This window comes from Dermacentor variabilis, chromosome 4 (assembly GCF_050947875.1).
Source record: "Dermacentor variabilis isolate Ectoservices chromosome 4, ASM5094787v1, whole genome shotgun sequence".
Lineage (NCBI taxonomy): Eukaryota > Metazoa > Arthropoda > Arachnida > Ixodida > Ixodidae > Dermacentor > Dermacentor variabilis.
In genome coordinates this window covers 64,435,416-64,457,975 of record NC_134571.1, presented here as the reverse complement: position 1 = coordinate 64,457,975, position 22,560 = coordinate 64,435,416, and the positions used below count along the sequence as shown (strand labels likewise).

General features: G+C 44.8%; 1 protein-coding gene across 1 annotated transcript in view; it reads right to left on the bottom strand.

Annotated features, from left to right (window-relative positions):
• LOC142579299 (cell adhesion molecule Dscam1-like) overlaps positions 1–22,560 on the bottom strand; it is a 118,369-nt gene that overhangs the window by 32,779 nt on the left and 63,030 nt on the right. Inside the window, exons 12-16 of the mRNA XM_075689346.1 lie at positions 9,953–10,100; positions 8,591–8,739; positions 4,959–5,090; positions 4,053–4,220; positions 3,170–3,240 (exon numbers count right to left, since the gene is read on the bottom strand). Of these exons, the coding sequence (XP_075545461.1) occupies positions 3,170–3,240; positions 4,053–4,220; positions 4,959–5,090; positions 8,591–8,739; positions 9,953–10,100 (668 nt within the window). The remainder of the gene's footprint in view (positions 1–3,169; positions 3,241–4,052; positions 4,221–4,958; positions 5,091–8,590; positions 8,740–9,952; positions 10,101–22,560) is intronic.

The following is a 22,560-nucleotide window of genomic DNA, read 5'->3' as shown; positions in this document are numbered from 1 at the left end:
GGACAATTTACGCTTCAAAAACTATTCATAACTTGCCAATGCACCTATACGAGATTATAATTCTTCTCGTCTACTAATAATTTTCATGACTGCTGTCTCGGCCACAAAGTTGCCGCGCAAGCGCGAGCTCACCAAATGCATGCTCCAGCTGGCACGCAAATCACCCCTTCGGGCTTGAAGTCAGGAAAAGGAAGCTTATTACGGGCTGTTTCCGGCGCTCAGTTCCGGCATCTCAACAGTTTTCTCTTCCGGGGAGTAATTTGCTTGCGCCCGGGTGATCGGGAAATCACTGAAACGGTTGCTATTGCGCGACCGGATGGGAAGAATGCCCGGATGCCCCTATAAAGCGCAGCAATACAAGGACACCGGCCATACTAATTCCGCAAGCTGCGTATCAGTAAGTAAGATAAAGAGGCCTTTGGCAGTAATAGTAGCGTTCGGTCACGATGACCACGTGCCATTTCGTCTATTGCTACACTTGCTTGCTAATGAAAGAAATATGGCAAAGCAGTAATTATTCTGTTGCATGGGAAGTAACACCAGTGCTTTTTCAGGGTAGGAAGTTACGGGTTCTCTCCATTAATGGAATCTTTCCATTAGTTACATAGCAATATCGTGTGTTCCCTCCTTAGCGCTTCGTACTGATGTAAGCAATGAATAATACCCTATAGAGGAAAATGTGCTGCATAAACCTTCCGGGCGACGGTAGAGAGGAATGCAGAAAACGATAGAAAGCTAGCAGTAGGGCGAGCACCGAATGAATGACTCATGAGCAAGTTAGCGCCCAACCTTTGCGCTCACCGCAGACGCCCACTTGCCACACGTATAGGTGATGCATGTCTGCCTTTCTGTAATCCAGAAAGAATTGGCAGTACACTAGAAGATTTGATGCGACACAGTACAGCAGTAAAACATTTTCTTGGTGGATTGAGCTACTGCTAGAGTTAGGTGCACATCGACAGCGCCTAGCACTTGGCTCTATTCACGTACGAGTTCTTTTCTCTGTTCTTTTATGAGTCTGCATTCCATGCTAATATTGCCCAAGTAGGCCTGTCCTGACCTATCTCTCAGTTTTCTGAAATAATATGCAATGCTTTTTCAGTAGCTGTAAATATAATGTAGTTTATCTTCGTGTGTAAAAAATATTTCCAAGCAATTGTGTTCTACTACGACAATGATGCGACGTGGAATACGCTCTAAAAATAGAAATGAGCCGACGAAACGAAGAGAGAGTGTAAGCATAGAAGAATCCATGCCGAATAAAAGTAACTTTTGCTTTTGGTGTCTCCCGGTGGAGGAAAAATTTAATTAACAACTTATTTCGTATCTTCATTAACAATTTTTGATGAGCTATCAAATGAGGTCAAATGGCACCTGAGTGTGATCCTTTCTCCTGAAGACAAAATATGGTGCAGTTTAAGCTTGCTAGGTTAAGGATAAACGCATATTCGATAAGGGTGCTGCGAATGCTCTTAAATACCAGCGTGCCAAAGTCACCAAATATGCTTCGATACGCTCTCCGAATACTGTGCACGGTTTTCGTTCATGCAATATAAAAGCCGGATGCGTAACTCGGCAGTCAATGGCATGCACGTATGGACCAATTTCAAGAACCTAAATTTTTTCAATGTGAAAATATTTTAATTCTAACTACCACAGAACATGTTACGTTATCATAAAGAATTCTAAAGAAATCATACAGAAATCAAGAACTGCCTCCAAAATGACGATGGTGTTGATTTCCATCCTGCTGATCGGCATCTCACTCTCGATGGCGCATGGAAAGCGTTGTACGTGTTCAAAGGTGGCGGCTTCTTTTTAAATATAACATGCAACGTTTGCAGTGCTTCGTAAAAGTGAGACCATCGCATTGAAATTGAATGATGTGGCGGCTACATGTAAGACTACATGTAAGACTAAACTGACGTGGACCGAAATACGTAGAGTATCATATGAAAAAACACTTTTTAAAACCATATGGTTGACGACAAGTGAACGGATTGCGCTAGAACGGAGATTTCAGAATGGAACAGCTGATGACATTTGAATGGCGCTGTTCCCGCAGACTCGTATTACTTAGCTCCTACTGCCAGCGTCAGGTGTTAATATTTCTGAAAATCTGGAAAACTTCTAATAGCGCTCCTTTCGCCCTGTGGCATTCTTAAGTACCTAAAATACGACGATGTTTCATGAAGCACTGCAATCGGCTAACAATATTATGAGGAAGTATAAGCTCTCGTCTGTGAATAGAGGAGTATATATTTGGATTAGGATTAAATCACACATATTTAAAAAATAATCGCGCAATACAAATGTTGCGATTTGATTTTCGTATAGTATATAGCCCCCTTTTTGACGTCAACTTGTACGGTAATTCTTAGTACTGAAGCTTTTCTTAAGAGGTCATTCAAGTGTATCATGATTTTTTTTTTCTTGTATAACCCTGTTTTTATTTTTTTATCTTCAAAATGTTATGCATGTGTCACTACCGTGACAAAACTTATTGTGGAAAATGCCGCTTTCTAGAGCTCTCCTTAGTGCCTGCATTTCTTTTAACTCCTCCGGCAACGACACTTCATTAGACATGGTTTTTCTTACACTGTATGATATTTCTAGAGAGAAACAAGGGGCCCACGGCTCAAATTCAGTGGTGGGCGCCGTGAACATTGACATTTAATGATTTTATCTTCATGCATAGTACTACGTCCACATCAGAGTCACACCTGGAAAGAGAACTAGAGAAGGGGGAGGAGGAAAGGAAAGTTCACAGCATGCACACGCGTCCACGCAATACAGCGTTTGTCGTCTACCTTGTCACAGGCTGTCATATAGGCTGGTAAATATAAAAAAAAGAACATTGCAGCACTTTTGTGGCTCCGTACGTCCCAGACGCACGAGGGCGCAGTCCCAGAACATTTTCTTCTCTAAAGGGACTTTCATGTAATTGCCCTAAAGCACTCCGAAGGGCAAGCCTCTCGTCTTCATATGATGGGCAGCCACTCAAGGGGCCTTTTAAGGTTTCTTCTATGCCTCATGTCTTGGAACTGGCACAGCCCGCCCATTGCAATTAGAAATAAATAGGCGCTCGTAAAAGGAACGTCTGTTCGCAAGTGTTTTCTATTATCATGCATTACAGCTTTGACCATATAGAACAGTTTAATGTTCTTACCTTCCACGTGACGTGTAGACTCCGAGAACCAGTCGGGGTCACTTCGATCAACTGCGGGGTACCGCTTGGAGCTACGGGGAAAAACAAGCGCTCGCTTAGTTTTCGCACGTAGCTTGGAAAGTTCGTAAGTTGTCTTTTAATGAACGATTATAACGCACGGCGCACATGTACCTGCAAGAACAACTTCATAAATTTGCCATTTTACCCAGCCTTCAAATAGACCAGCGAATTGTTTTGTGAGATAGTGTACTTTCATTGTTGTTCCTTTTCATTCCACCCATTATCACAGAGTTCACTGTGCCTCTAAACCTCCCCGGTAACACTTCCTCTCCTTGGTCTCTTGTAATTATATTACAGGGTCCTTGGCTCCCCTACTTGCCATCAGTGTTCTTGAAAAAAAAATACATAACTTTCAGTTTTCAATGAATAGAATATCTATCGTAGACAACGATACCAAGAGGAACAAGATGACTCAGAAAGACTGCACTACGTTTAGTTAAAAATAACCCGTCGAAGATGACAAGGCCGCCTTTGACGAAAGTAGGTCCTCCTATTGCAGAGTAGGCCCGCCTTCCTGAGGCACCTTATCCGTGTTAATAACTTTTATACCACAGTGTCCCACTCCATCTATCGGCCCCTTTCTTGATTTTGGATTATAGACAAAGAAAATTCTCTAAAAGGCAATAGAACATCTCAATATAACGGCCTTGCAAGGCTGGATGGCCTATACAACGAACATTCGTGCCTATATGTGGTATCGCTCAAAAAGACAGTCTCAAGGACTTGATAGGAGAAGGGGAACGTAGAAAGGAATCAAAACGCCGCGTGCACAGCTTTTCTAATTCCCATGGGAACTTCTAGTGTTTGGGAATTTTGTAGGTACCTTCTTGGTCAGTGGTGACCACCAGGGGGTCGCTGTGGTCACTTAGTCCGAGCGCATTTCCAGCGCGGATCCTGAACTCGTACCTCGTTGCTGGCCGCAAACCAGTCACCAGGTACGAGAGCTTGCTGGTGTCCTCAGGTGACAGCTGCGTGTCGTACTCCCAGGAACCTCAAACCAGACAGAGCAAGAACGCAAATGAGTGAAAGTCGTTTGCTAACAAAAAATACTATCTGGTGTGCCCACTAAAAAAAATGCAATTCCTTGCAGTTCCATGGCGTATTTAATTCAAGCGGCTTTAGGTCTCAACAAACAGATCACACGACAGCACAGTGGCGTACTTTAGAAGGACCATTTGTGACGAGAGTTAAGATTGTATCGTGGTAGCATGAGCCGGCAAACTACGCAGTTTGTCCCAAGAAGAATTACCATGCACTGATTTATGTTTTTTGCTGAAGTACGCCTCAAGAACTACTTTTGTTCGAGGAATAATGCTATCATTCGCGCGAAATTGTAAACAGACAGTTGGGTACTGCAACTCAACATCGCAGAAGACTCACATTGAAGAGGGAAAGCTTGGTCGGCCTCTTCTGTAAACTCAGGGGTGCAATCCGGTTAAACACACTCCATACGTTTCAGCTTGAAGAAGTACAAAACTAGCCCAAAATTACGTTACACGAATGGCTTAGTTCGTTGTTCTACCGTTTAAGTAAATATTGTCAAACAATAAAAACGCTCAAAGCCAGTCCACTGCTTGGGAAGCTTCTTCTCCTGGAAATGATTTCGTTTCGCAGCAGTGAGGCCATCGGGGCGCTCCGATTAATTAGCATGCATGGATAGCGTGCAACAATGACGCGTTCCAAATTTTGTGAGCAATGAATCTGACGTGCGGCTGCATGGGCTATTTACCGCTCGAAGACTTGTGCTCCAGCAGGTACTTCAGCACGGGGCTGTTTCCAGAGAATGGCGCCAACCAGGCAAGTGTCACGGTGCGGCTCGTCGTCTGAATTGTCTCCAAACCCTGAGGCTTCCCCGGTGGCTCTGTTTGCAAAGTAGATGCGTTGCCGATTGTTCGAAGAAGGAAAGATTCGCGTCGACGTATAGAAGAAAAACCGGAAGGTTACGCAGGTTCGAATTTCTGTTTACACTGTACTAGCAATGTCTGTGTGACAAGAAATATAAAAATAGTCACAGTGACTTCGCTACGAGTGAAAACGAACTAGCACAATCGATAACTGAACACCATATATACGCGCATACACATAATTGGATAGAACCTGGCTAATGTTGTTTGTCGTCGCTTGGAGATATTCATATTATCGTTTGCATTCTGCCTAACTATATAAGTCCTAATTAATTTATCAACTTCTGAAATATTTTAATTAGATCACATGCTCTGGCTGTGCCCGTACAACGCGGGCTCCGACTTTCATAGCAAGTCCAAGTGGGACGCCCTGCTGAAGAGCTCGGATTTCACAAACCAACTACAGGCCGTCCAGAGGGCCCGCGACGTCGCGGAGAGTCATCACCTCCCTGTCCCGTCGTGGGCGGAGCCACCAACTTGATCGGGCAGCCTTCGGTCCCCCCAATCGAGTTCCTCAGGATACTCTAATAAAGTTCTTGTCACTGTCACTGTCAGATGAAAAGTGTCAATGGGAAAATTGTACAGCAACATAAAAAACTCCCGACACAGCTTTCTATTGCTCAATACATGCTACAGAATCACGTTTTTCCGAGCGTGAAAGAAGCCCCCGAATACATGCAAAATGGCCGCGCGAATGGCTACTTGAGGCCCCTTTTTTAACCTCCGGCTTACTTGAAAGGCTCTTTTTCTTTAAAAAAAAAGGCCGTCATATAAAATATGTTGCGTTTTATTGACTGCTTGTGGCGCTCAATATATTTCCTGTCAAAGTGTAATTAAATATTATGCATGATTTTTGCAAAAGTGCCGGTAAAATGCGACGCCGTCCACCGTGGCACAAAAAGAACTAGACTGCAGGTGTACTTTCACTTTTCTGCAAAAATTAGGGCAGAAACTCCCCACTGGGGAATTGTCATATAGTGCGCAGCATTCTTTCGTAATCATTACTTACGAGGCTTCTACTCTACCCTTGAAACCAATACTGCCTTATTTTCAAAGAGATAAGCAAATCGAAAGCGCACCACACGCACTATAGCAGTCTCCCCAATAATCTCGCTTTTATCACCATTCTTGCGTTTGCTAAATGTTTACGACGAAGCCACCAAATAAAACGAAGGACGAAGGAAGACGACACGGCACAAGCAGGTAGGCGCACTAACAATTGAGTGTTTTATTTCTTGACACAGGAATAAATCACTGCTTTCAAAGTCAAAACATCCAGAATAAACACAGCCGTTATCTGCTTCACGCAACGAAAACAGGATACAGAACAGCATCTTAAGCGCCGCTCCCAAGATACGCAAGTTCCTTTTGTGATAGAGAAACTGAGGGTTCACTGATACAAGCATCCGCACGCTTCTTGATCTCAAGCGCTTCCAATATCTCCCGTGTGAGTTGATCATCTGCTCTGTTCAAAACATTAAGGGAGGTACACTGACAAGGGAGGTATTGGAAGTGCTTGCGATCAAGGAGCGTGTTGATGCTTGTATCAGTGAACCCCCAGTTTCTTTATCGACAAAGGAACTGGCGTATCTTGGGAGCGGCGCTTAAGAAGCTGTTCTGTATCCTGTTTTCGTTGCGTGAAGCAGATGACGGCTGCGTTTGTTCTGGATGTTTTGACTTTGAAAGCAGCGATTTATTCCTGCGTCAAGAAATAAAACGCTCAGTTGTTAGTGCGCCTACCTGCTTGTGCCGTGTTGTCTTCCTTCGTACTTCGTTTTATTTGGTGGCTTCGTTGTAAACATGTAGAACCATGTCGCCCACCAACACGTGCTCAGTTTGGTAAATGAAAGAAAAATGTTGTTGCCGTGCTTTTCTTTTTCTCACATAATTTTCCGCTGAGAGGCTCGCCTGCGTTTCCATGCATCCTCTTCAAAAGCGCAGACGCAATTTTGGCGCAGACGCAATTTTCTTGTTGCTTGAGTTTTGCGTGGATTCCTTCCCGCGCAAGCTCTCGCCTGTGTTCTAACTACGCCGTGGTAAGGCCCAATTGAAACCCGCCGAGAGGCTCAACGCGCTCGCTTGCCCTCTAGAAATTCAAGAGGGTGCTCTATGCTGCTTGTCGATGAATGCGTCCGTGGCGTAATGCTTTCAATATCGGGTTTCTTCTGTTCTAGACGTCGTGTGTTCACATCTTGCCGTTCGACAATTTTAATGGTGTATATTTGATCATTTAAAAGCAGTACTTTGTTTACAATGACGGGTTTACGAAGCCGGTTGAAGCCAGCAGAATGAAGTTTATGCAAGTAGATGTACTTACCATCACTCCCGTGCTGACTGACGCAATATCGCGTCGGAGATTCGTACACCCACAAGTAGGTAGCGGTAAGCGCAGAGACAGAAATTCACCTATTCAATCCTCGGTGGCGGTACCGTTTTTTTTTTGCGACACGAAATAGAAGGCCAAACGGAACGAGGCGGAAAATGAGCCCAGGCACCTAGCCAATGAATGCTATGAACCAAAAATATGATTCGGCTCGCTGGGCAGGCCGGACGTTTGCACACACAGCACAACTGTTGCCGCTGTTTCGCCGCTGAAATCCTTGAGAACGATCTAAACAAGGCGGTCGGTAGCAAGGACAGTTTAGGCTTCAACGGAACACCTAGATTGTGCGCCACAAACGAGAAACGTGAGCGCAGCACAAAGCGAAGGAGCTGCCGTGGACCTGGATGTCATGGCCGTCTGTTTATTTGGACAGTCTCGTTAGTACAGGTAACTGATTGTGAAAATGTCAATAGGTATATCGAGCTGCTTATTGTTATGATAACTTTGGCTCTACCTTTTAGAGCGCAGCTCTTAGGCGCCCGTTCCTGTGGCGAGCGTCGGCGTTGGCGTAACCAAGCGAATAAGCACAGCGAATGATGAAAGAGCGAACGCGGAGCGTAGCGGCGAAAGAAAGACGCGATGAGGAGAGTGGAGGAGGAGGGTATGGCAAAAGCGTGAGAAAAAGGACGTAGTGTGGCGACGATGGCTACAAGATGGCGCCAGAGTAGCGCGCGTCGTCAGGGATGTTTGTCTGCGGCGGCTGCTGTGTATCACGCCCGCGCGTCCCACACGGGCTGTCTCTCGCGATCTCCTAATTAGCAAGGCAGTCACGCCACACTTTGCTTACTTCGCAACGTGCCGCACGAGACATATTATCCGCATCAGCTAATATATCTCGAGAAATGAAAACACATATAGAGCTACGCTAAAATTTCGCATTAGGGAGCATCGTAATCGTCGGTGAAATTTTTTTTATGTTGATGTACAGCTAGAACACACAGGACCACAAATATTATCAAGGTTTCTTTTTCCTGTACCCTGAAATGGCAACACGCATACAAAATTTGCCCGTTGGGTCTACTTGCTAGCATCTCGTACCAAGCGTTTAAAACAGTTCAGGCTCGTGACACGCACCCTGCACGATGAGCTGGAAGACAGTGTCGTCGCTACCGTAAGGGTTCTCAGCGTGACAGGTGAGAGCAGCCGAGTCCCGTCGGTCCGAGTTGGCGAGGCGCAGCACCGATTCCGACCACCCGTCGCCTGAGTTTTCTTGGACCAGATATCTGCAGCCGAAACAGCACTGAACATTACAAAGAGTTCGGCGGTACGCAAAGGATGCCGCGCTGGGACATTTTAAAGCGATATAGGAATGAATGAACATCATTCAATACGTTCCGTTAAAAGCGTTATATTTGAGGCGCTCCATACTGAAGGCAAGGTATGGATGGTTGTGCACGAAACAGGTGCTCAAGACAAATAGACCCGCTTTCTTAAACACATTCATGCTGTGAAAGTTTTCACTTGTTCTTCTTTTTAACTTACCTTAATTCTCTCTATTGCAGGTCAGCCGATGTGCGCGCACAGGCATATATACCCTCAGATAGGTCTTTATTAGAATATGCATACGCAAATTGTAAGGGCTTCATCCCATATGTGTATCATATTCCTCTTATATTTGTTTTGCCGTCACCAGCTTTCCGTGCGATGTGTGAATGAGTGAAGGATCACTTTTGTGAAGTCGACCTGTGCCGCTTTTCTTTTGGGTCTTTTCACGGGGCTTGTACACAGCTTATACACACCTGATTCAGCATCTTTGCGACAACTCGAACAACTAGCACAGATTCAAACGCGAACATTTTAAAAAGTACTCCAATGCGTTGTTCCGTTCCCATGTTCGCCTTCATTTGTGGTTCCAAAATGCACAGTTCGACTTAATCCACGTTTAGAAACTTGCTAAAGAGCAATTACACGTCTCACTTTCGTGTAGTTAGGCGTAACTGGAGTTCGGTTTAGTTATTTTCTGTTCGCATTTAAAGTTATGTTAATCGTAGGTATGTTGTCGACCAACTTTTACGTATTGGTTGCAAAACCAAAGATTCATTGACGCAAGTTACAAAACGTCACTCGCAATATATAGTAACGTGTGTGCATTTCTCACCAAGCAATCAAACATCAAACAACAAATCTATCAATTAGATACGTTGAATGCTACAATGGCTACGAGCTATGGAGCATCTTATATACGTTGATTACCGCTTTAAACTGTCGTAGTTATATTTTATATTTGATTTCCTATGTCAGATGAGCCGCCACATTCATTTTGAAGAAGCATAAGGCGCAGACATAAATAAAAAAAAACAGAGCAAAACTCATGATTTTGAACGAGATGGACCAGGAAAATTCACAGTGTATCATCCCCATATCACCATAGGGTATGGGCATCCCTGAAGGACTGTTAGAATAGGATTATTTTTCTTTGCCGCAGCTGACACCAACCTTGACTCCTGCGTCGGACTGAAGTGGTGGCCGTCACGTGTCCAGGTAAGCGTGATTGGCGACTCGCCCTGAGCCTTGCACGCCAGGCTCACCGGATCTCCACGCCGTGCCGTCACGGCGCGGAAACGCCTCTCGAAGTGGGCTGCCTCTGCATGCACCACGAGAATGTTCGTTTTCATGGGCAGTATAGTTTAGGCAAAGCACAACTGAGTTGCACAAGCACGACACCAACACCGCAGCCATTTGCGCCTTGGCTGCGTTGCATGATCCTGGCAGCATGCAGTCGTATGCGCCATGCACAGTAAGCTTGCAACCCATTTTGCACACTTGCTAGAGCGACCACGTAGTGCCGCACCACCTTCAAAGCATCGCAACTGTATGCGCGAATAAGTTCTGCGGAATCTCACAAAGTGGAGGAAGGTTCGTGAAAAGGAAACATTTCATCCGCTCGACTGTAGCACGATGTTGCAAATACGGGTTTCTCAGAAATGAAGCTTCACTGTTAAAGCAAAATTCGTCTTGGTCCGGAAATCGAGCCTGGGACCAATGCCTTTCTGGAGCTGTCGTTCTAGCGTCTGAGCAAGCCCGGAGGACTGCAGATCGCAGAGCGAGGCCGAATTAATCGACAACTCGAAGCGTAGTGACGCAGAATATGGCAAAAGCAGTTCTGCGGAAACCCGCAAGATGGAGAAAGATTATTCAAAAGGGATAATTGTCGTTTTGTACCTTCTTGAAACAGTCGGTTCATGAGGAATGCTTTCGTTTTATGAACTTTATAAGCAGGGCACAAGAACCACACGATGCAAACGGACCGAGTGTGTGCAGGTTCGCATGTGGGCTTGACGTGCGTGTAGTGTGTGTATACGTATCATCGGTGCAGCGCCATCGCCCAATATGCACTGCACGCACAGCCTGCTACCGCGGCAGCTTCGCATCAGCACCTCGAAGCACCACACCGCGTTCGTAGTGCGGCTGAGAGGAGGGAGAGGGTGCGCATTTCCTTTCGCGTGGCGACATTTAGCCGCGGAAATGAGGATCGCGTACAGCGACTGACCATATCTCCGAGCGTCAAGTCATACGCAAAGCGCGAACTCTGTGCGCTGAGCAACGATATGGCTAACTGTGCCAAGCGGAGATGAGCGCAAAGTGAAACGTTTTGCGTGCCCGCTTGCGTCCCTGCAGATAGACAAAGCTTCATTACCGGCACGGCACCCCAGGGTTGTGGAAGTTTCTAGCGCAACGTTTTGGCGAAATTAGTGGCCTCGCGGCCGGTTTGTCCTCGAGTTTCAGCTCGGAGCTTGAGCGCAAATTCAGGGCGGAATGACCAGCTGTGGGTCTCGGGAATGCTCCGGTTTCGCACAGTCCATTTGCGCTGATGATGTGCCGTGAAACATTATACCAAGGCAAAGTTTCGCGAAACTCACTCGCTCGCTCTCTCTAGTCCTGTCTCTTTCTTTTTTTTTATCGCTGACGTTTAGGCTTACGAGGTTACAGCATAAAGACGGATCTTATGAGCAAATTTTTTCTTGCCAACATCGTATCATTATGGCAACTGAATGTGCTGCGTCGGCTTTGCGCTGCTTCATAGTCTATATGCATTTTCTTTATTTCTGATGCGTTATATTGGATCGAATACGTGCTAAATGATGAAAAAAAGAAAACAGGTGACACTGTCAAAAATAATTACTTCAGAAATAAAAAAGCAAGCTACGCACATAAACCCAATGTCAGCTCACAAAAAGAAAAAAAAATACATAGGCACAATGTCCACACCAAGAAAGACACATTGTGTAAGACAAGAAAGCAAAGGTGCATATTATGTCACAGAAATGTACATATGCTAAGGTTAAGCAATACACAAAAAGTCTGCTTAATGTCGACGTTACACCACTGTAATCGACATTTAACAATCATTTCATTCTTCATCATTTCAATCAGGTTCGTTTTATCTAGATTCAAATTGACGGATTCAGTGACTGACATGCTCCGTGTGCTAAACTTGCCTTCACTTTCAAACCTAAGACAGGTCGCCAGGCTAAAATTTCTTTATCAAATATCTTTATCTATTTATCTTTATATATTTATATATTTTATTTTCTATGTGTTATTTTATTTTATTTTATATTTTATATTTATATTTATAATATTTTATCTATAATATATATATATATATATATATATATATATATATATATATATATATATATATATATTTATCTTTATCTAATAATAATCACTTTTACTTGAAGCAGCGTCCCTCGCGTGCTGTGCGAAGTTCTCACAAAGATCAGACTGCACCCATGACGAACTGAGTTAACTCCATCAAGTACTCTTTCTTTCCGAGAACAATAGCAGAATCGAATGCCCTGCCTCAGGTTCTCTTACAAGCAGATAACCTGCTCAATTTCGAACACTGTTTGTCCCGTTAGTTATCCGAATAAAAATTATTGTCGTTCTCTCACCTCTTGCCATGTCTTTCGTGGAAGTTTCGATTTTCACTGGTCTGAAACCCACCGTAATGTTATGCCTATTGGTCGGTAAATATGTTTTATTTGCGAAATGGATCCACATGGCCGCTGGGCGATTGTGTATTATGGTTGTTGGTCTCCAGTTAATTGAAGTTTGTATAAATATTGTACTTGTGGCTCTGTGCACTTGTTGAGGTGTATTGTTTGTATCCACCCTGTAACGGTCTTACGGCTTACAGTATTCATAAATAACTAAATAAAAAAATAAATAAATAAATATTCCTCGCGTGCAGAAATATCAGAAATATCAGCTTGCATTTCTAATGTGCTAACTACCTCGTGGATGCAAATTCTTGCTCATTAAATAATGAAGCAGTTAGCGAAATTCTCGAGTCGCTCAAAATAGCTCAATAACTATGCCACTGTGGTAGCCTATCATTAAGTCACGTGTCTTGTAATGAAGTCCATACGGGCATTAGACGTTTGTTTTATCTGCTATTGATGACGTTAGTTCAGTGTTTCACGCTAGCAAAATAATATGACAATTCATTTAGGAAACGTAACTGACATTGTACGGACGCATAATTCAAGCTCGGTAAAAAGAGAGAGAAAGAGAGATACAAGGGAGAGCAATCCCGACCAGAAAACAGCTCCATTAAAATCGCACCCTCATCTTGTTCTCTACCCTCCCCCTCTTCACCCGTCACTCCTTAACATTACCCAAACGCAAAATAACCAGTTCCTCCGAAAAAAGAAACCGCAAATCAGTAAATTTTTTGTCCCACATCTATCGTAAATTCAGAATAATAAAGGTGCATGAAGTAGACTGGACGCATTCTGCGTGAACGGTTCGATTTTCTTCTTAGATATGTTCTCGTGGTGCTCGATCATTCTCCAATACAAAGCCCAAACCAACGCATCAGCATTTTAATTTACCTAGACTGTTTTGCGTCGACTCGTTTTGGCAAACAAACGTAGCCCATGTCATTCGCATTTTATATGTACCGCGCTGCCGTGTTTAAGCATTAAATACTTTGAACTCCCGTTGTCGACGACCTTCAAGTCCTTGAGCCAAAAGTCAGAGCCGTTATCGGGGCAAGTTGACAAGAAAATTTATTCACCCGTAGGCACACTTACAACTGTGGTATGAACGTAAAGTACAATATAAGGTACAGCAAATGTAGTACATCATACTTGATGTAAACAAAACAGATTAGCAAATGTTTTGCGAGAACAAAACGAGATCATCTGGGCAACCACTCAAAACATCAGAAAAAAGCTGTCTGGCGCCCAACCCTTTTGCAGCACCGCATTAAATACTCTAGCTACTGCCCAAACAAGTTACGAAAAATATTGCTTCCGAGTTCTTCCTAATGTTTGTTGACAATATCACTAAAGCTGTAACAACTAGTACGCAGAATTTTTATTTCTCATTTTCAATAGCGACGTTCAAAAGCGAGATACAGGGCCCTATACACTTCAGGCGGTTTTCTTCTTCTAGCTGGGTAGTGCGCTCTGTCTCCCTGGAGGCTTTCGCTGCTTTTCGTGTCACGGTTTTGTTCTTCTAGCTGAGCAGCGTGCGTATGGACCAGTACAAAATATGGCGTGGTTCGGTCCGGTATGGTGGGTTGCGCTGCTGGGAACATGCACTACACCCGTTTTAAGATTGTGGCTAGTATCATCTCCAACCAATCTGCTTTGCCAGTTGCCATTTCAAAGCTACATCTACTCTCGATGATGGGAGAGACAGCAATTTTTTGACGTACATATGAGCAGGAGTCTTCCTATGGTGTAATATTATTTTCGCGCGTATTGCAATGTGTGGCACAGCAGAGATATAACTACATCAGCTTCCCTAATGGCTACGGTTCCAGATTTATTTGACACGTAAAAGAGCTCCCAAATGAAAGTATACACTGAGCAATTTGGTGGCCTTCCACACACAATAAAGCATCTCGACAGTGTAAACGTTTAACAAAAACGACGGTTTCAATCAGGAACTTAAGCGTGGACAGTATCATCATCATCATCATCAGCCTGGTTACGCCCACTGCAGGGCAAAGGCCTCTCCCATACTCCAACTACCCCGGTCATGTACTAATTGTGACCATGTTGTCCCTGCGAACTTCTTAATCTCATCCGCCCGCCTAACTTTCTGCCACCCTCTGCTACGCTTCCCTTCCCTTGAGATCCAGTCCGTAACCCTTAATGACCATCGGTTATCTTCCTTCCTCACTACGTGTCCTGCCCATGCCGATTTCTTTTTCTTGATTTCAACTAACATATCATTAACTCGCGTTTGTTCCCTCACCCAATCTGCTCTTTTCTTATCCCTTAACGTTACACCTATCATTCTTCTTTCCATAGCTCGTTGCGTTGTCCTCAATTTAAGCAGAACCCTTTTCGTAAGCCTCCAGGTTTCTGCCCCATACGTGAGTATTGGTAACACACCGCAGTTATAAACTTTTCTCTTGAGGGATAACGGCAACCTGCTGCTCATGATCGGAGAATGCCTGCCAAACGCACCCCAGCCCACTCTTATTCTTCTGATTATTTCAGTCTCATGATCCGGATCCGCAGTCACTACCTGTCCTAAGTAGATGTATTCCCTTACCACTTCCAGTACCTCACTACATATTGTAAACTGCTGTTCTCTTCCGAGACTGGTAAACATTACTTTAGTTTTCTGCAGATTAATTTTTAGACCCACCCTTCGGCTTTGCGTCTCCAAGTCCGTGATCATACATTGCAGTTGGTCTCGTGAGTTACTAAGCAAGGCAATATCATCAGTGAATCACAAGTTACTAAGGTATTCCCCATTAACTCTTATCCCGAATTCTTCCCAATCCAGATCTCTGAATACCTCCTGTAAACACGCTGTGAATAGCATTGGAGAGATCGTATCTCCCTGCCTGACGCCTTTCTTTATTGGGATTTTGTTGCTTCCTTTATGAAGGACTATGGTGGCTGTGGAGCCGCTATAGATATCTTTCAGTATTTTTACATACGGCTCGTCTACACTCTGATTCCGCAATGCCTTCATGACTGCTGAGGTTTCGACTGAATCAAACGCTTTCTCGTAATTAATGAAAGCTATATATACAGGTTGGCTATATTCCGCACATTCTTTTATCACCTGATTGAGAGTGTGAATATGGTCTATTGTTGAGTAGCCTTTACGAAATCCTGCCTGGTCTTTTGGTTGACGGAAGTCTAAGGTGTTCCTGATTCTAGTTGCAATTACCTTAGTAAATACTTTGTAGGCAACGGACAGTCAGCTGATCGGTCTATAATTTTTCAAGTCCTTGGCGTCTAACAGTCTAACGCAGCATAACTATATAGTAGAACATGACGGTATGCTTTTAAGCTGAAGCGAGAGGACGAACTTTGGAGACAGGTGTTAGTGCGAAAAAGCCAAACCTCCCCCCCCCCCCTGGAATGCCACCCACTTGCCCAAACCAGTACATTATATAGCAGAACAAATGGAGATGATGGTGTCATGCGTGCCTGTGCTGTTGTCAAAAGATGGTGGCTCGTATACTGCACTCTCCTGAGCAGAGGAGAAGGGATGACAAACAAACCCACACCGCGGGCGCGTAAAGGGAGGTTCCACAGCTGCCCGTAAATAAGCCCACGCTCCATCAACCGCGCACCAGAGGCATGAGAAGGGACGCGACAAAAAACACTTAGGAGTGAAAATGAGAGAGCTTACACGACACTGAGCGTTACAAACAAACCAACAACGGACCCCTGGTTTAGCTAAGAGTGAGAGGTGTGGACAAACAACAATAAAGAACTCTACCGAGAAATGTATGACAAAGGTCACCACGTGTACATTTATGACTGAGAAAGAAATAGTACCAAAACGCGAGCGAATGAAGAACTGTGCGCACATACGGTGACAAACGCGACAAACACTACGTTGAAAGAGTATGCGCAAAAAAAGTCGCAGTATCGCCCGAAAGGCGGAGCATGGATAGCGATAGAAAATTAGTAGACAGTCAATTGAAGTAAGGATAGTATTTTTGTCGGCCGTATAAACTTGGAAACATTCGCTTATTAACGGAATTGACTAGTGTGATGTAAGCGCACCAAAGCAAACATGAACAAACCACACTCGATGAGTACAGACACCCGCTGTCAAAAAGCTGGTGGGATCAAGCGCGGCAGCGGTAGAGAGCGAAGTGACCTTCAGGCTCTCTATCGATTCAACGCAAGAGCGGCGAGAACACAGCGCGAACAAAGGTAGGAGCCGTCTGCAGATCCCTTTCAAGATGCGGCGCGCGTTACCGCGCGAGGCTGTGCAAAGTATGCACTTGCCTCCGTACTTTCCTCCTTTTCGTGCGCGAGATTGAGCCGCGATCGTTAGTTCCTCTTGAGTCCGGTCGCAATATACGTAGTTGCTGCCGGAGCCCTACACCGGCCCCCCCCCCCGTCCTCCCTTACCCCCCCTCCTTTTCACCCCCCTACGGCCCTGCGCGCGACGGAAGACAGCGCATTGTTCTCCGCTTTCCTTCTTTGCGCACGCCAAAACGAGCCGCGATCGTCGGCTTTCCTCGAGTGCTTTCACTCGCACACGCAACATACGACACGCGCTGACGGTGTTATCGCCATTGCACTTTACACGGAACATCACGGCGACGGCGACGGCGACGGCAAAAATGCGCCTGGAGTGTCCGTATATAGTTGCTATCGCAGTAAAAGAGAATGCGCGCTGCTTCTCCTAAACGATTGATTAAACGCGATTATAAAGTGCGACGGAAAGTGTGAGGGCAATTGGGCGACATGGCTTATATACAGCGTGCAAGTCGAGTGTCTGATACAGAGAGCGCCTGGCGGCTGGTTCCTCGCTGCGGTAGTCGCTGCCGAAGACGGTGTCCACCGCCGTGTTGGGGCAACACGCGCCTTGTCGAGGACCGCGGCTTGGGGAGTGTGGCCTGGCAGCAAAAACTTGGCTGTCCTATGAGGCACGTCCGCTCGCGCAGACTTCCAAGTGAACTCTGCCTATCACTGCGTGCTGATGATAACATCAGGAACCAGTCAAGTGGCTTGCGGAACAGAGGGAGGCTTCCCTCCTTGTTTACCTCTACAGGAAAACAGCGGTGCTGCCGTTGGTGGCAAGTGGCGGAAACGTGGAGACGGCCACGCACTTTGTGACGGCACGGGAAAGGGATCAATTTCCGTAAATAACAAATGCGCGCATCCAAAAAAATTGGCATGAACTACAAATTTCATGTGCCACACCTCCGCACATTCGAATGTGTTCTCATTCCCACGCAGCTGACAATGCAACAAACTTCCTCTTCCAAAGCTGAAAACTTTGGTATGTATCTTTCACCAGAACTAACTAATGCATTTTTTATATCACCTAACCATAGCTGAAGTTGCTTACTTATTGTGCCAAACGATCCATGTGTTCCTTTTTCTTTGTTAGTTTTCTGTGGCCCACTTTTCTTGCATTCATTATATATAGGAGACGATCACGTTCTATCTGGCGCCGTTTGATATCAGTTTAGCTGTTCGTATAGAAAACGATATATGCAGTAGGCGAGAAAAAAATGCACGCGAACAGTGTCAGGCATGTGTTTCGTAAACGCACTTTAGCTTCAAAAACTATGAAGAATCCGTATGGTTGCACTTGCGAGAAAATAAAGTGAAATACTCGTTTTCATTCCGCGAATTGCAGCTTACTTATCTAAATATATTTTGCACAATTTTGCGTCTTCTATACAGTCATCTGAGGACTTCTTTTCAATATATTTCCCACGGTTATGGCTAGTGATTCCTATGCATACAGAATTAATCCTCCTCCGGAATCCATATATAACCAACTGCAGTCCCTTATATGCACAATCACTCAAAAGTAACGGGGTTGCGTCTGGAGAACTCGTCACGACTCCATTGTCTAAATCTGCTGCACCCCATCCTATACGCATGGGCTTTTGTTGATAGAATTCAGCTCATTTCATGTTTTTCACGCAGACGGGACCACAAGACAAAAGCCTGGCAGCTTTTCTCTACGATATCACCGCCTTGTGATCGTATGCCCTGTCGCTACTTCGTGGCGCCGGCTGGTTTTCTAATGCTCCTCGAGCAACGCTCAATTGCAGGTTGATGCAATACGGATTCTGCGCGCCGGCCAAGAGCGTTACCAAGACAGAAGTGTCACACAGAACATATGACTATTTAATACATGGGCCGTGCCCCTCTTTGGCTGCCACGCGCGAGATTTGAGTTTGTCACTTTTTACAGAGTACCTTGAATGGTTGAAGATCTGAGTGCACGGCAGATGTCTTGGTGTGCCTTTCAGACTGCTCTTGAAAGCACACGACTGTCTTCTCGGCGCGTGCCTCGTACTGAATGCCTTGAGCTTGGTCGTATAGAAACATTGATAACCTCAATCTAGATTCACTTTGTATTCAGCTTAGAAGGAGCTCCCAATAAGGTTCTGGGGTACGTGTGAATTATGTACGTTGCGGTATCTCCTGCAGGTGTCTGCTTGCGCGTGCACTTATTGCATTCGCACGTGACATGCTGCTGCATAGTCTTCCCCATAAGCGAAGATCTTCAGTAAAAGGCTCAGCCCACTTAAAGGAGGCGAAATATGCACTTCTTGCTGGTTGCAAAAGAAGAGAACGTTGAAGTTACGCTTTATGTTCAGCATCATTACTTAAACGTATGAACGTTCAAGCAAAGTCGCAAAGTGTTTGAGAAAAAAAGTTTCTGAGCGAAGCGCTACTTGTTTTGTCGGTACACGCTATGATTGCGGTTGTTTACGGGACGAATAAACATGATTAACGTGTATCCTCGCACACTCTCTTATGCACTCGTTGAAAGGGCATGTGCCAAAATTGATTCTACCCCTAATTAAGTACACTTCTTCTCTATAGGGCTTAGGTTTTGCTTCTGATTCAATGATGACCTGGCTGAGTGATTGCAGATTATCATCCACCGTAATGCACTCTAACCCCGCTACTTAGCCAAAAAGAGATAGCGTTATTTAGAAACTAAGAAAATAAATCGTTGTCGTGTGGCTTCCTTTTTTTCTAAGCGAATCTCATTCACTTTGGGAGAAGGGGCAGTTTAGCCGTTTTCTCCAAGGCAGAAAATTAAAAGCGGTGCCTGCGCTGGCATAAGCGAAGCGCACCAGAAAAGTCCATGCCGGCACACAGCCACAGACGCACATCGTTTTGTCAAAGACACAAGAAAATAGAAGAAAAAGACACGTGGCTCATTTCCCACTCGGGGAGGAATGTCTAAATTAAGCACGAAAACAGTGCAGGCTAGGCTTAACGAGCGTTCCCCAGACCCGGAATCCCCTCTCCTGAGCCCATCCTTGCCTCTGGAAGCTTCCTTTTCACAAACTGCGACACGATGCCGCGCGTGTAAACAAATTCTCGACGGGGCATGCAACGAAAGACGGAGTGCAGTGTCATTACACATGCCTGCTGCAGGAATAATGTAGACAGCGCGGGTAGATGGCGGAATGCGGCTGTACGTAACCTTTTTGCGCAGTGCGACCGCTATAGGCGCAGATCCCGTCCCGAAGCGGCGGTAACTTGCTTTTTTTTTTTTTTCTCTCGGCGCCTTTCTCTTTTTTTGTTGTAAGCGACCGTTGCACGGCTTGCTCGAAGAGGTCATTACCAGCGCGTGGTACCAATTTATGTACGCGGCAAGCGTGCTGCAATTTTTGTGTCAGCTTGTATCCTGGGAAGCTTTATTCGGCGCTGTTGGGGCAACTCGCTGTAACGGACGCTGTGCGTACGAGTCGTTACAGTAACAATAAAGAAAACAAATGATGACGGTAACACCATAAAGTATGAAAATGGCAGTTGGTACGATACTGGTAAGGGACACTGATACTGGTGATACTGGTGCTGATGAGTACATCAATTCATAGACTGGACAAATAATTTGCAGTTTTGTTTAACCTGCTTTGAATAATAAAACTGTTATCAGGAATGCAGGAGAACGAAGCATATGTGGTGAACAAGCACCATACTTAGTTATCATAATACCTGAGTGCATTGAGCATCTTAGGTTCCCGCAAGGTAAATTATTTGGCTACCAATGCGCAAACCTGCTGCCTTCTTGTGTATTTCCTCTTTCCAGGATTCTACTTTAAATACCAATCTGTCGTTTAAGAAACATTTCAATCGTTCATTATCAGGCACCTTTGAAATTCCTTGATGCACAAGAAAAAAAAAGCAAACATCAGCGATTTATTCGGCTTAGAACATAATTCGTGCGACAGCAGCATTCTCCCAAATGGAAGACAATCACTTTTTTTCTTTTGCTTGTCTGCTGTTTTGACAAGTAATTGCGGTCACACTCTACGGGGAAATAGACAAGCCAGCGGTTATGGGGCTGTTACTTTGACTTTTACCTTCTTTGTGATGTACTCAACTTTCTTTTTTCAATGTCATGGAATTTGAAATAGATGAACATACTTCAGCGATCTAAGAATACTCATGTCTAGGTAGACTAGATTTATTTGGTTCAAGTAAAATTTCCTTACACCTTTTTAGCAGTGCAATTTTTGTGTAAATAAAGTTTGAAGGCAAATGTGATGAGGTAGTTGATGTGGTAAAGGCTTCCTGCTTGTCAGGCTCGATTAGTAGTTTCAACGCACTTGCTGGGAATCAAAATTCATATAAGGCGCTCTTATTCATATAAGGCCATCCAGTAGTAAGTACAGGCACTGCACTTTCACAGTCAGTTTAAATTTTCCCACTCCGCCGATGTCGTGATTTTTGACGGACCCTTTTGCGAGCTACTGTGCGTAGGTAGTAGCTAAAAGAGGCGTGGCTGTCACCTTCTCCCACTCTCGAGATAAAAGGAGGCCAATCACGATTACGCCGCACTAGCATAAACATTTTGTACTCAAATGCCTGCCAGCACGTGACGAATTAAATTATATTGCCAGCTTTGTGGTCCAACAGTGCTCAGCGGTGATAATTAACCGAAAATGACGCCACCTGTTCACTAGTGAGCTTTAGTTTGCAGTCCGAGTCGTTTTATTCCACTAAAATGTACTTCTGAACGGTCCGCCCCATTTCCTACATGTGGACCCGGCTTTTGCGAGCAGTTTCTAAGCGTTTCGGTAACGCTTCCCCCGTAAAATCCCGGCAAGCGGCGCTGCCGGTGTCACTGCGCAGTTATCGTAAGTCGCTGCTGCGTCGCGAGAAAAGCGTCCTGCTCGGAACTATACTGCACCCGCACTTGAATTTAGTGAGGAGGACTCCAGTTATGATTCCGAAGATGACAGTAAAGCAGATTCAAGCTCTGACGGCAACGATGTTTTGAGCCAGCATGGGACACCCGCAGCTGCTCACCGGCGAGTTTCCTTTACGGCCTTGAGCGGTCTCCTTCCTTGTTCGCGTTTATCTCCAGATATCTTTTCACGACCTGAGAGCTCTACTGATTGTCTTTAGGGTGAATACTTCGCTTAGTTATGATGTGCTGCCGTCGGCAGCAAAGAAGCTTCCGTTCACGTCAAGAACGCCGGCCGTATCACATCTCGGCCCAGCACTACGGATCAGCGCAAGACACTTTACAACGGCGTGGGATTTCTTTCTACTGTTCTTCTCTGCAGGGGTGATGAAGACAATGTGCAAAAATGCAAACAGATATGCTTGGATGCATAATCTTGTAGTTGCACAGCTACGCTGAAAGCGATCCATCCTGGAACAGGGGCATGTCTCTCGACGAACTGGTAAAGTACGTTCCTTGGACTTCTCATCGGACCATCCTCAGAAGATGCCGAAAAAGGCGGAACTGCAAAATATGTTACGAGGACCACAAAGTTGAACAAGAACCATACGTTCTGTGGGAAAATTGTGCAGTGCTCCTAAGCTCCACAAAAACCAGGAACTGCTTCATCGCATGGCATGAGCGATAAATTTGTCTTAGTTCCTTTTTTTTTTTTTTGCATCCAAAGAACGGCGGTGTACTGAGCATTTATTTTTTCAGACACCATCGTTGGGTTATTTACCTTTGAAATTTATATTCTGAATTTTCTTTAATATTAATATTTTTGAAGAGATCATGTTTTTCTATTGTTGTTTTTATCAACTGACAGCAAAAATGGCGCTTAAAAGAATTTTTATATTTTACTTAAGGATTTTTTTTTGGCAACGT